The sequence below is a fragment of the Aulostomus chinensis genome, chromosome 6, assembly GCF_037954235.1.
Source record: "Aulostomus chinensis isolate RoL2024-O1b breed Wild chromosome 6, RoL_Achi_v1.0, whole genome shotgun sequence".
Classification (NCBI taxonomy): Eukaryota; Metazoa; Chordata; class Actinopteri; order Syngnathiformes; family Aulostomidae; genus Aulostomus; species Aulostomus chinensis.
In genome coordinates, this window is record NC_141325.1 from 23,107,115 (window position 1) to 23,121,313 (window position 14,199).

A 14,199-nucleotide genomic window follows, 5' to 3' on the forward strand; every position below is an offset into this window, starting at 1 on the left:
TCCTTTCTCACCGTTTTAATTTTTATTCAAGTGACTGTTGTCAACGAGCTTTCAAACGATGCACAGTTGAATTACTGAATATAATATGATCATGGTATCAAATTGATCGTGATTTAAATGGAATCACAATCATTATTTTGTAAGACATGACAGTACAGTACTAACTTGTCCAAGTGATACGCGCCATGTGTTATGAAAGTGTTGTTACACAAACTTACAATTGGGCTAGAAGTATATTACTTTTAAACCAGTTGGTACAGTATATAACTTCACTTGTAGTACAATGCACAGTATAGACACACTACAAAAAGCAATCTTAAGACAGTTTACAACCCCAGAACAATGCTTAAAATAGAATTTAATAAATTCAAAAAGTAGACCTTGCAGTATGGTTTTATGTGTACTTTCATAAAGTGAGCCAGAAGTATATAAACGGTAAACTAGCAGTCCACTCACAGAATAGTTCACAGTATAATTGCAGTGCAGAATGGATCATAATATCTAAATTAGCTTAAATGGGTCTGTTCAGTCCCTGAAAGTACTGATATTGTAAAAACACAACAGTACAATGACATTAGTCTGGTCTAGAAACAAAAAGAATATTTGGGATATATACTGAAAGGGGACCTATTGTGCTTTTCCAGCTTTTCAGACATAAATATTTTTAAAATGTTGGATACTTCTTCTAGGGGATGTGGAAGTGTCATGTCAGGGGGTAGGCATGTGTTGAAGTAATCCCTGGGGGCAGTTTCAGGCAGCACCACACTGCTGAAAACGCTCGAATTTGGAGAGTTTTTTCCAAAGTCTCATTTTGCAGCATCACAACTTCAGGGGAAGTTCCATATACGACAACTCACCTGGTTCTGGTCTCAGTGCCCAGTAACGTTTCCGCCCACCTCGCTCTGCCGTGAAAGCATAAGGTGCAGACTACAGAGTTACTGTGTTGTCGTCAAAATGGCTAACAGAAAGTGCTTTTTTGGGTGCAAAAACTTCTTATCTTTGCATGGACTTCCCAAAGAAGACAAATTCAGGCAGCAATGGGAAGATTTTTTATTTTAGGGGGAGCCAGTAACACTTTCGCCTTCACCGCTTGTGTGCTCTTGGCATTTGACAGACAGCAGTTTCCTAAACAAACCTCGGTTTGGTGCTAGATTTGTGAAAAAGTTCATCCAAAAGGCAACTGCTCTTCCATCCCCACATGATCGTGAGGAGGACACCGAACCACAGGATGTATGTAACATTCTGACAGTGTCTTGTCTGTTTTTAGCTCTGAACTGCATGAATTGCTCACAGTATAAATACAAGCAGCAGGTACACACAGTACAGGGTTAGAGACTTTGCTGAAGTTTTGTGTCTGGCCACTGACTTAAAAATTGGAAATTAGCATCAGTGTTTTTTACGTTGCATCCAACCGTACAATGATAATATGCGATGTGGTGGAATTTAGCATTTACCATTCAGAGACATCTTGCAAAAGTCGTTGCTGCAACAGAGGTTCAGGTTGTGTATTGTTGTTGTCTGGTTCAGATTCGATACAACCATACGTTTTGTTGACATTTTTAAAATGCTAAAATTGTAAACAAGCCGGTTACCAGGTGGGACAACTTCCTTGCATGTGAGAGGAGGCGTGTTACTTTGCAGCAGGGGGAGCAGGCCCCTCAATACATTGACCAATCTCAGCAGAGTAGGTGCGGTAGGGGCGTGTGTGTAGGGGGTGGGGTTCTGATTCCGAGTGTTTCAGAGGGAAGCAGGAAAGAGGCAGTATAGAGGAGTATAAAGACTGTGATATGCAGTAATTATGGAGTTTGTTTTATTGATCAAATCTTTCATTAGTGCCCCACTGGGCTCAAACACCGTATTAACAGCCACTGAAATGAGCATAATAGGGCCTCTTTAAACTCAAGGTATCTCAACTAAAATCTACTTTATCTGTTGTGAGGGAAGCGAGATAGGAATTACCCCAGCCAATGATGTAGTAGAGTTTCATTCGGCGGTCTTCGCTGATGTTGACAGACACGACTTTGCTCCAGAGTAGCAGACCTTCGACCAACATCCAGGAGAAGGACGCCATGAAGAAGAGATGGAGTAATGCAGTCACCACAAAACATGCTGCCTGTTGGGTTCAAAGTATACAAAAACAATGATGTCTTAATGTAGTGGCTGGTGTCGAGCTCACTTGGGCTGCAGAATGATTTATTTCTACTCATCTTGACAATGTTGTAGTCAGGCAATAATATGTAGTATTGAGCTCTAACCTGTTGAAAATTACACTCCTTTTAGTGTTCAACATCTTGTTTCATTAGAACTTTACACTGACATGGTGAACCATTCACCCGGCAGCTATTTTGTTCCACATCTAGCAGACAGAGAGTATCATACCAGAAGGCTATCTGTCTGTCAGCAGGATTACACAAAAACTCCACCAAACTTGGTGAAGGGATTTAGTGTAACCGTCAGGGGAGAATCAATTAAATTGTGCCAAAGAAATAAAAAACAAAAAAAACAAACATTATGAGGTATGTATGATGTAACCGTAACCCTTATGGGTTAAGCAGATTCCCCTCAAATTTAGTCAGAAATGTCTGAAGAACTTGGTAATGGGTTAGGGTTAGGGTTAGGGCAAGAGATTTTGATATTTGTTCCACGGAACATAAAACTGTGGCAACCGGGCCACTGCTGTAGTCAGATTTTTTCCAAAATTCACATGTTTGAGAAGAACCCTATCTTAAAGACAAGCTGAATTTAAGTCATTGTCATAGTGCCACCAACTGTAGTTGTTACAGAGAGTAAACCTGGTGTAACAAACGTGCAGTACCTAGTTAATGCAGGAAGCACCATTTGCACCACAGTACAGACATTAATTTGTTCGAAATCCAAAATCCAAATATCATCAGGATTCCAATCCCTCATGCACGGGGTTTTGAAGTCCACCTTTGGCTAATGAATTAATTTGGGGGCAAAAAATTCACCTTGGCAGAGGTGTGTTCTCTTAGTGCTTTCTAGGTTAGCGTTGTTTCTCTCTCCAACTGATGAAATTAAATATTATACTCACTGTTGTTTTAGAACTGTGCTGGTTCTCATTAAGGCCTGCATATGTCTTTTTACATGTTAAATGTCCTACTATGTCCCCAGCCTTACAATTACAGTCTGCAGCCTATCCCAGCTGACATTGGGCGAGAGGCAGGGTTCACCGTGGGCAAGTCGCCAGGCTGTCGCAGGGCCATCACAAGCAATTAGGGGCTCAGTATCTTGCTCAATCGTTCAATCAATTGCTCATCAAATTAAGAAAATTTAGAGTCTCACCTTGTTGGCAGATGCCCACTCACTGCACATCAACAGCAGCTCAGCAATGCCCAGAGCAACAATCAGGTTCTTATGGACAGTGGTACGGTCTGATTTAGGGACCCTGTAGAAAAACATACATATGTTAAAGCAATGAATGCAAAAACACATTTGACTGCAAGATCTCACTGTTATATTCAGGATATCTCAGAAATATCTTTCTGTGGTGCTGTTCACAATCTACAAAACACAATATTTGTTTCTATTTTTTTATCTATGTGAATCTGTCAGGATTGTATGAAATGCTTTTCACCCTCTGTGCTTTACAGAGTACTCTGTGATGTTTGTGACTCACCCCACAGCAATGAAGAGTATGAAGGTGAAGAGGAGGCCACACAGAGACACTCCACAGCCAATGAACGTCAGCACCTGCAGAGCTTTTTCATTCTCTGGGCTGATCTGAGAGACACACACACACACACAAACACACACAAACGCACACACACGCATGTGTGCACACACACACACACGCACGCATGCGTGCACACACACGCATGTGTGCACACACACGCATGTGTGCACACACACGCACACACACACACACGGGTGAACTTTAAATAGCAGCACATACTGATAAAACTCTATACAAAATACAGAGTGATAACTGGGAAGAGGAATGTTACCTGGGCTTCATAGACCTGAAGTAGCAATGCAAAATTGGTGGTGTGATTGCAGTAGCACACAGTGTATCCATATTGTTTGGACACTACCTCACACCCTCTGGTATTCCACCACCCACCAGCATCTGGACTAGTTAGACACAAATATCACATACTTACATATCTAGATGCACAAAGAAATTCCAAGAATGAAAACATTCTCTCATCTAATAGAATCTGTCAAATTTTTTGAAAAAAAACTATAAGACAGCGGCGTTAACAAAAGAATCCAAGACCTCCAAAGCGCCAATATTTTGACGAAAAGTCCTTACTTACGTGAGATTAAAATCCCAGAAGGCACACACAGGCTCATACATAGTGCCAATAGGATTCTGTGAGAAACATAGATTCATATGATATTTAATTAAGAGAAGAATGATAAATACATGACTAGAAGTTTAGAAAATCTTTGCTAACCTTTATTCTGTGATGAAGCTGGAAGTGTACAGCTGTGCTGACCGTCTGGTCATCGCCCAGCACGGTGGTGGATATGACAGAGGAGCCCAGGACAGTGCCAAGATACCTGGTTAGATATAGAAATTCCTACATTGTAGCGATGCACACAAGAGCAGGCTACATCGCAGAGGGAGAATGTATAGGACTGGAAGAATAATATGCTAATGAAAGGCACTACAGTACAGTACAGATACAGCATAGAACATACAGTTTTGTCATATAACACACACGATTTTCTGTAACAAGTACAAAAACCAAGACTTGCCATGTTTCAGGAATTTCATTGTATAGAAATTGATTCACAGAGGAGTTTCAAACTAGGATAAGGCAACTTTGAAATTTGTGGTCACAGTGATTACCTGTATTGCTCAATTGACAGATCTGCACTAAAACAATCAAGACTGTATAAAAACATATTTTGTGGCAAACTATCAGCATACAGAAGCAGCCTCCAGGTATCTGACACAAACACTGTTTCATTGGCTGATGATGACAATGACAGTTTTATACACTTCTCACTCCTCGTGTCTAAATCTTACCAAACGAGTCAACAAAAGGAACAGATAGTCATAGGCAGAGAAGGTTATTCTTGAAAATAGCATAAAATGATGACACTGTCTTATTGTCTCATTCATCCAGCCATACATCCATCCTTTCATTTATCCATCAACAGCTTATCCAGGTGGTCACAGAGGTAGCAGGTTTTTACTCAAGTCAGTAATACACATATATGAATATACATATATATATATATATATGTGTGTGTGTGTGTGTGTGTATGTATGTGTATGTGCCTGATTTGAGATAAATCCATAATTCCTTTAAAAAGTATATAGAGATGTTGTACTATACTCAATACTGTCAGCGGTTGTAATGCTTTTGCTGATTGATGTAATTTTCACATTGAAAGGCTTTTTTGTCACAATGAAGATATGGCTGATTAGTTTTAATTTTTATGTAGCAGCTCTTGAACCCACAGGTCAATTGCAAGCTGTGTTCCAATATGTCAAAACGTGCTATAATGTGACAGATTTGGTTCAGTGGAAGTTGACGAAGTACATTTCCAGATCTACTTATGCTTGTATGTTACCTCTGGCTGCCATCAGTGACAGTAGGAACCATGGTGATGTTCTCTTCAGGATTAAAAAGAGGCCGCAGAGAGCCATACCACGTGTTGACCAACGTGAGCTTATGGAATCCTGCACATTCAAAACAACAGGAGGATGAAGCTTTCCTCAGCTTGCATCACACAGGTAAATAAAAAAGGACTGAGATACAGTTAATTTAGGATCTCTTGTTGTTCAAGATGAATAGTCGTTGCAAAACCCAACAATGCACCTCCATTAGCACTTCACGGTAAGGCCTTGGGAGCATAAATAAGTGAACGCATTCTACACATTCACAAGTCTGTCAGTGTATTGTCCACAACATTCTCCTGCAAGACTTAAGTTAATAAAATGCACCTTCTTTCTTTGTAATCACTATGATAATAATGTGTTGCAATAAATACATCTAAATAAGGTACTGCAAAAAGTGCAAGTAGAAGACAATGATTAGTTCTGATTGTATTTTTCCTACCATTGTTTTGGAGATCCCGTATCTTGTGATGTGGGACTGATATACAATCTATGATGGTGTGTTTCTCTGTCTCAGGCCCACAGAAGCTTGATCCCCTGGATCCCTCCTGCAGATTCTGCTGCTGCACTGCTAATTCTACACATGACAAGGAAGGTTAATGATTTTGAGGCAAAAGCAATACTTCACCTGAAAATTGTATTTTCTATCAAGTACTCAGAAATAGGTGTCTTGTTCTCACAAAGGCATTTTTCACTCATGAATTATTTTCTTATGACTCCAGAATGCAGAGAAAGATAGCCATGTCTATATAGCCCTAAGCTAATGTTGAGAGACTGCTAACAGAAATCCAAAAATGTACCTTTGCTAACTCTCTAAACATTACGCACTATTATCTGCTTGGTCTTCTTTATCCAGCTGTATTCTCAGCAACCCACAAACACAAAAAAATATGGTACCTTTGGGCTGGCGGTACCTTGAACAGGCACATGGAAATATACATATTGGGTGAAATATTGCTTTAAAGATAACAATTCACAATGTGCAGACATTCTTGCACTGAAAAAATAGGTAATTGCTTCGCTATGTAAGAAGTTGAAAAAGACACATTTCTGCCTCTCTGTACTGTTCGGCTCCCTTTTCTCTGGACTTAACATTCATTTTAATACATATGATATTAAACAACAAAGATGGCTTGGTTTGCAATCCCGACTGATTAGCCTCTGTTGGTACAATGTTGCCATGACAACTATTATCATATTTTGGCTGGAGCAAGAGAACCTGGCACATTATCATGTTTCAGGAATCCACTACAGATTTTTTTTTTGTGCAAAAAAACTTCAGCAGATAATATAGATATATATCTATATCTATATATAGATATAGATATCATATAGATATAAATTCTACCACCAAAAAAGAAAACCAAAACCCTGAGGTTTTATAAGCCATAGATGAAAATGGTGGATGATGGTGGAAATACAATTAGGTTTATGGTTAATTTTGCAGACGTAGCAGATAACAAGAAAGTAAACAAAGATTAATCAATAAGTGTCTGACACAGTATCAGTCAGTACAGGATTTACTGAAGGGCTATTGTATCAGTTTGCGCTGAATTGTATAAGTATGCTTATGAAATTGCACAGCTTTCATTAATATCTTTGTGTTGCTCTTTGTATCTCATTCTGTCCAGAATAAAGTCAGTATAGCCTTGGTGCAGGTTGGCTTTTACATTCCTGTAGCAATTTTCCTCTGATTTCAGGTCTAATGATTAAACAGAATTAACATGCCAGAAAGCATATGCTTAGGAAAACTTCAGTTCACTAAAACTTTATTTTGTGCCTCAATATTTACAGTAGAAAAGGAATTACTGATCTTCAAAATATGGCAACATCTCTTAAAAAGGCAACAAGCTTTGTTAACCTTCACTTTAGTTGGCGGTCAAACTGAAAGTGGGGGCACCAGACATGTTGCTCATAAACCCACACTGTACAAGAAAACTGTCCCTGCACAACATTGCAACAGTGGGTCAGAGTTGAACTGTGTTCTTCCACATTTGACACCATCCCAGCATTCGCAGGGAGATGCCACAGATCACCATTCAATTGAGGCTTCTACTGAAAAGCTAACAAGGCTTTCAAGTAAAATAATTTATCTTCTGAGGTGTCGTTTTGCAGGTACACAATTCTTGAGACATGAGATAAGTGAATGGTTGGTTGTTCACAGCAGCATATATTTTATCCAGTAGCTGGTCCTACTCTTCAAAACAGCAACCTTTATTGTAGTGTGCTATCATTATGATTATTAAAAAAATTGTGTATCCTGTATGGTTACTTTTTATGTACTGATCAGAGAGTGACTTAAAATTATTGAAACACCCAAGTATATTTGATAAATACTAGCACTTAAAGTCTATCTCTCTCATCTAACTCTGTTAACTACTGTATAGTATAATTCATATATATATATATTCAATATTATTCTTCGTGATTCACATGGGCTAAATGATTAGTCAATTTCATTATACATCTCACCATTTTAAAGCAGATGACACTAAATTTTATACTTCAGTAAAACCAAATGACCTTGGCAGTTTTGCCACTCTCTGCAGGTCTAATTAAGGACTGGATGCAATCTTTTTTTTTTTTCAACTAATTCTGGAACTCAGAGCTCTACATGGCATTAGTTACTGTGTTGTTGGGCCACTTTCCCTAAGATGTTAAACCTGAGAATCTGGGAATCATTATTTTACCATTCAATGAAAATGGAACACCATTTAAACCAACTGGTTAATGCCAGTACGGTTTAATTGAGAAATATTACAAAAATGAGTCATTATTCAACTCTAAATAAAATTAAGCGTCCGTTGAATTTAGAGCAACATTGTCATGGAATTGACTCACAGAATGGTGGAGTTCCATAAATTTTGCAAAAGCACGACCAGATAAATATCTATAATCTCTCATTTTCTTCAATTGTGTGATGTCCAGTGATAGTAATTGAAAAGCTACTTGATAATGGCATTATTCCTGTTCTCTTTCCCCACAACCGATCAAAGCAGATGGCCATTCCCATCGAGCCTGGATCTGCGCGATGTTCCTGCCTGTTTAAAGGAAGGTTTTTGTTTTGATGTGCTTGCTCATGGAAAATTTTTGGGTGTAAATTCATTTAAGGAGTGTGGTGCTAGAGCTGCTCTACTTGTAAAGTGTCATGAGATAACTTTTGTTGTGATTTTGGCGCTAGACATATAAGACTGACTTGACAAATTGAAATGATAAAAAGGATTTTGTGGAGAAGGGAAAAAATATCTAATTTTGATGCCATGTGTCAGCTCAAGGTTGATGGGTTGGTTAAAACAGGGAGTGGGTTCTCTGTATTTGAGACAAACCAGTTTGTTCTAATAATGAAATAAACACTGTGACAAAGCAATCATTATCCACTTCCATATCAATATTAAATCACTTGTGAACTTGTGTTTTCCAGGCTAGGTGGGAAGGCTTTCCAATGAGCGACAATAGTTTATGTTCAACCTTGATTAATAAGGCTTAATAGCAAAAACTGAAAGAATTTAATGGGTAATTAGGCAGGACTAATGGATATTTTGGTGCATAGTATTAATTTGTACAGAAGACATTGACACATTTTTAAAGGAACAGAGACAGATGGCAGGAAAAACACTTCAAAGTAAAATTCTGAAATGGAACTGAGCTTTAGCTGCATAATAGCTTTCTCCTTGTTGTAGCCAGTTTTCTAGAGCACCTGGGTGATGAAGGAGGACCTGGCTCAAACAAATATAATATTTATATCATTGTGTGTATGAGGCTCACTGATGTTGGGGCTTTGAATCGTTAGGTGATCAGTTTCTGTCATTAAGCGTGGGCTGAAGCTGGTCACCATCTGGTCAATACTCTTGACCACATCCATGGGGCCGTTCACCACCTAAAACACATGGAGCACCTGCATGTCAACGGCAACACTCAATCACTCTGCTATGCTAAACTCTCCTAAAACAGAGTACACTTTTCAAAATGACCATTCAGATATCACAGTTAGAAAATGCTTTCAGCATTGTTATCCGTTCTCCAGATTGTGGGAGCAGTTTTGCCGAGGAGGGCACAGAGTTCAATGGATATGCCTATAATGCAGGGTGCAATTTCGCCATTGTCTGATTTGAAACCTCTAATTCTGAATTCAATGTGCCCATCTAAGAGCTGAGCCTTGGATATAGAGCTGGCAGCAGAGCGAGGGATGTTTGTGGAAGAGTACAGCCACAGTTTTTCAAAGGGATTCTCATCCATTGAGTCTGGGCTGAGGTGGCCTTGGAGTGCTTAGAGGCCTGGGGGAAGGGAGGTAAGTGCTGATAAAAACACAACACTTTTCATGAGGCAGCCTCCGTACAAATCCACACACTTCAGGCGACACACATCAAGTGACAAAACGATGCCCACTGGCACAGTGGTTGGAGAATAGCTCTAGGTTTGAACCTGCTGGATGGCTGGGTAGAAGTTGGCTTTCACATTCCTGTGGCAATTTTCCTGTGATTTTGTGACTGTGGATTTTCTCCGAGGTAATGTGCAGAATATGAATGTGAAAATAAAGTTTTGTTGAGAAATATATTTATTAATAATGAACTGTTTAATGCAGTGAAAACACTTATCAGCCCTGTATCACAGTCTGATTAACCTCTGTTGTCATGTATGTATAGAAGCATACTGCCCTCTAGTGGAAATAAGATATTAAAGCAGCAGCCTCTTCAACCTCGGTTGTGGGAATAATAATGCTTAGGTGTCAATCAGTTCTAATTAATCCGGCACAGATTTTGAGTCGGGCACAGTCAACTGTGTTAGGTCCCATATTAACAAAAACTATCCTTGTTTTTTTATAAGATTAAAACTTACTCCCAGGCTTCTTTGGTGGCATTTTTTTGTATGTAGATATTCTTGTTTGTAATGCTGTTATTTTTTGACCCTGGAAATCACATTTCGTAATATATAAGCTTTGAAGCATTAACTTAACAAGCTTGTATTGCTTCTGTTATCAAATAGTCATTATCTGAAGAGTTGTTCTAAAATCAGAGATTAAAGATTACATTATGTAATTTTCAACTCAATAAAAGCATAAAAATGGGACTCATGGTTTAGCAGTTATGATAACTAAGGTAATCTTTTTGACAGTTTTTACATGCATCGATTCTTAAGGTAGATTTGTGCAGGCAAATCCTTTATCCTGTTAAATACATTTAACAGATTGTAAAAATGCTGTTCATTTTTGTGTCTCTTTGAAGAAAAAACAAATTTTAAAAGACATTGCACATTTACAGAGTCATCATGCAATTAAAAAAAAAAAGAAAAGATGAAAAGGTGCAGTGCTGTGTGTGCTACCTCTTTGATGGCTTGCCACTTGAAGGCATTGTCCTGGCTGATGATGCTGTCGGCCACACTGATAAAGTGATGACTGAGCTCCTGGATGTTCTCCTGGCTGGGGGTAGTGGCATCAGAAGGCTGTACAGGAGCATCAGCAGCCAGAGAAAGGAGCTGGATGAGGGACACCATGTCTGATGGCTGCAACCCATCCTGCTGGGAGTCTTCCAAGGCCTGGACTGACACATCCAGCAGGGCAGACGCCTCAGCCAGGCTGCTTAGCCCTACAGGCCGCTGCCCCAGTACTGGCTGAAAATGGTGACAGTGGATTAAATAGAAGTACAGATCTGCCTACATTGTTATGTTCTGAAAGGGAGGACAAGCTATCTTAACACTTCTTAAGCGCTCTTAAGGTTAGCTAAACCAAATATGTGCAGACAAAGACTTTATCACGTCTGAGGTGTTTTTTCTTAAAATCAGAATATGAAAAACTGTAGTTTTCAAAAACATTACAGTATTACTACTGCAAAAAATTGCAGATATTGGTGATTTTTTAAAATTTTTTTGGCCCTCTTCTCAACTCATCTGTAGTTCAGGATGAGTAGGCAATAGAGTAAATGTAAAGTTAATGGTAGTAATTAATACTTTTGAATTAAAGAAAAGCATTACTTGCTCAAATCCACAATGTTTGGATATGTTTTTCAGAATATCATTCGTAAATATTGGCAAAAAAAATCGAACAATGTGCATCCTCAAACATTTTATCTTTAACCCTGTATGTTTTCATCATAATTACTTAATAGCTAATATTGAAGCCAAGAGAGACCAAATACAGCAAATATCATTTCATGATTTTGCGTAGATTAAGAAGTTGTGTTGTGGAGTTGAAATGACAGCTCATGTTAAAAAGCCAGCATTTCTCAGGAAGATTCAATAAATATTATTTTATCTCTAACCTTTAAAATGATTAAGTGCAACATATACACATCTTCAAGACTTGAATGGTGAATTTAATTTTCCAACCTAAATGACTCTTAAGAACTCTGGTTGAAATACAAACATGAGACACAGTTGTCAAATGTGGCAAGTACACTAAAAGCCATTTGAAAACTGAAGAAGGAAGAGCTGAATGTACTCTTTTTAATCCAAAATATTACATATACTCCTAATTGAAAAGTTCCGAATTATTTCTAACTTCAAAAGCTTTAATGACAATTCATAGTCAAGCTAATTAACAGTTTTAGGCGCTTAAGCATAGAGTTTCACTTTTTCACACTTTCTTATATTCCAGACCATGACTGACCTCTAAGCTGTTAGTCAGGTCACAAATCACGCTCATAGGTATTCGCCTTTGGCTGAGATTTACAGTCAGCACAGAGAAATGTTAAACAGATGAATGTGAAAACAGCCTTCTTAAGTCAAAATGCACATAAATCATTCTGCAAATTGAAACCCTTAAATGATGTAACAGCAAATAAATGCCATTATCAGTTAGTAGAGACGAACCAGAAGCCAGTCAGTAAAGGGGGAGAGTTTTATTCAGATGAATATATGTGTGTTGTCTACCTGGCTTTTATTGGAAAGCTTCATCAGATGGTTCATAAAGGCCGTGGGCTTGGAGCTCTGGGAATCACTTATCTGCTTCATCTTCAGATAACGCTCTGTGCCAAAAACAACATGGCATCAGCGCAGGTGATGTAATAGCCGGATGCTCTGCTGCTCAGAAAGCACATCCTTCAAGTGGAGGAGTCTGTCCCAGAATATCACACTGAATAACTGACCTCCGGTGATCTGACTTATAGCATCTTGTTCAGTTTTTTTACACTTTTTTTTTCTTTTCAGTCACTCAAGCACGTCATTCAAGTAACTATATTAATAGCCATCCTTCAGCAATTGACCAGTGAATAATGAAATGGTACAATAATGAATATTTCCTTTAAACATCTCATTAACTCCCTGTTATGTAGTTTCCCAATGGACAAAAGGATTTATCACTTCACTTTGTGACGCATTAGTTTTTATAGCCTCTTGTGTGTTGTAGCATAACGACAGAAACTGGTAGTCCCTTCATGAGGCTGCAATGTTTATGGTAATTACAATGCAACACTGAGCACGAAGAGATTTCAAACCCTGAGTTATTTTGTTATTTTTGGGAAAAATAAATCAGAGGGAGCTACGAGAATGTATCACATTCTACGCTCTCTACATTTAATTTATGCGTGATGGTTTTTTTTTTTACAGCCCAATTGCATATTTAGGTCAACAACAACTGAATTCAGTAATTTAGTACTGAACTATAACTTGGCAGTATGGATGAGATCATGGAAAACCAATCAGCCACATCAGTGATTTCTTAAGAAAAATAAGGTCACTATGTGGATAAGGAATGTATACCCTCTCACTAAATCCTGGCAAAAAACAAACAAATCATCAGATACAAATATAGAAAAGTAAATGACTACACAAACATTCAATGTCAAGTCAATGTCGGTCAAGAGACATTGCTCAGTACAAGATTTCTATATTACTATAAATGTTTGAAAGCATAACCATGTACAGTAGTGCCAATCATTAGGCCTAACTGACTTTTGATGTGCAAATTTTTTGAAAATTGCCATAGCCTGATGTGTTCTGTTAATACAGGTTTAGACTAACCTCTGCTGCTTATACAGATAAAGGGAAGTGGCATTGAGCAGTCTGCCATGCTGAACACTGGAAGCTGATCTGACCAGCTCTGCAGCATCCTGCAACCCTGTAGCTCCATCTGCTGGTGCACAGCTACTAACAGAGTCACACAAACACACAAACAGAGAGAAGCAGACAGGAGTCAAACATCAAGCAATCGCACTGTTGCAATTACATGCCAGTTGAGCACAGGTCAAACTCAGATTCACACTGTGTAAAAAGACTGGACAGATCTATCATGGGGAAATGAGCAGGTGAGTCACTGTTAGAAGCTGTAGTCCCTCCTCCACCTCCACCACCATCCCTCCATTATGTGCTGTCAGGACATAAAATTCAACAACTACAGTTATGACTGGATGTCACAAGAGAAGATATGAGTTGAGACCCCAAAAGAGAGATACAAAAGAATAAATGGAAGCTGCCCTCGAACATTTTAAGTGAAAGTCTGGACGTCTTTAACAAGAAGAAGCAATGTTCATGGTCAATTGTAGAAATCATAACTCCATAACAAGAACACATTATTCCAAATTATGGGGACATGCATTCCAAGCTTTTAAGATACAATATGTGTATTCAAGTCAATTTTATTTTAAAGTGCCAAATTACAACAAAAGTTATCTGTA

General features: G+C 38.5%; 1 protein-coding gene across 2 annotated transcripts in view; it reads right to left on the reverse strand.

Annotated features, from left to right (window-relative positions):
- The window catches only part of adgrd2 (adhesion G protein-coupled receptor D2), a 43,245-nt gene that overhangs the window by 23,290 nt on the left and 5,756 nt on the right, over nucleotides 1–14,199 (reverse strand). Inside the window, exons 5-16 of one of the 2 annotated variants that reach the window (XM_086207079.1) lie at nucleotides 13,547–13,669; nucleotides 12,458–12,552; nucleotides 10,913–11,200; nucleotides 9,359–9,470; nucleotides 6,036–6,170; nucleotides 5,548–5,656; nucleotides 4,419–4,524; nucleotides 4,278–4,333; nucleotides 3,966–4,092; nucleotides 3,638–3,741; nucleotides 3,304–3,406; nucleotides 1,960–2,113 (exon numbers count right to left, since the gene is read on the reverse strand). In XM_086207079.1, the coding sequence (XP_086063205.1) occupies nucleotides 1,960–2,113; nucleotides 3,304–3,406; nucleotides 3,638–3,741; nucleotides 3,966–4,092; nucleotides 4,278–4,333; nucleotides 4,419–4,524; nucleotides 5,548–5,656; nucleotides 6,036–6,170; nucleotides 9,359–9,470; nucleotides 10,913–11,200; nucleotides 12,458–12,552; nucleotides 13,547–13,669 (1,512 nt within the window). Of the gene's footprint in view, nucleotides 1–1,959; nucleotides 2,114–3,303; nucleotides 3,407–3,637; nucleotides 3,742–3,965; nucleotides 4,093–4,277; nucleotides 4,334–4,418; nucleotides 4,525–5,547; nucleotides 5,657–6,035; nucleotides 6,171–9,358; nucleotides 9,471–10,912; nucleotides 11,201–12,457; nucleotides 12,553–13,546; nucleotides 13,673–14,199 lie in introns of both variants that reach the window. The other variant, XM_086207078.1, reaches the window with a different exon arrangement.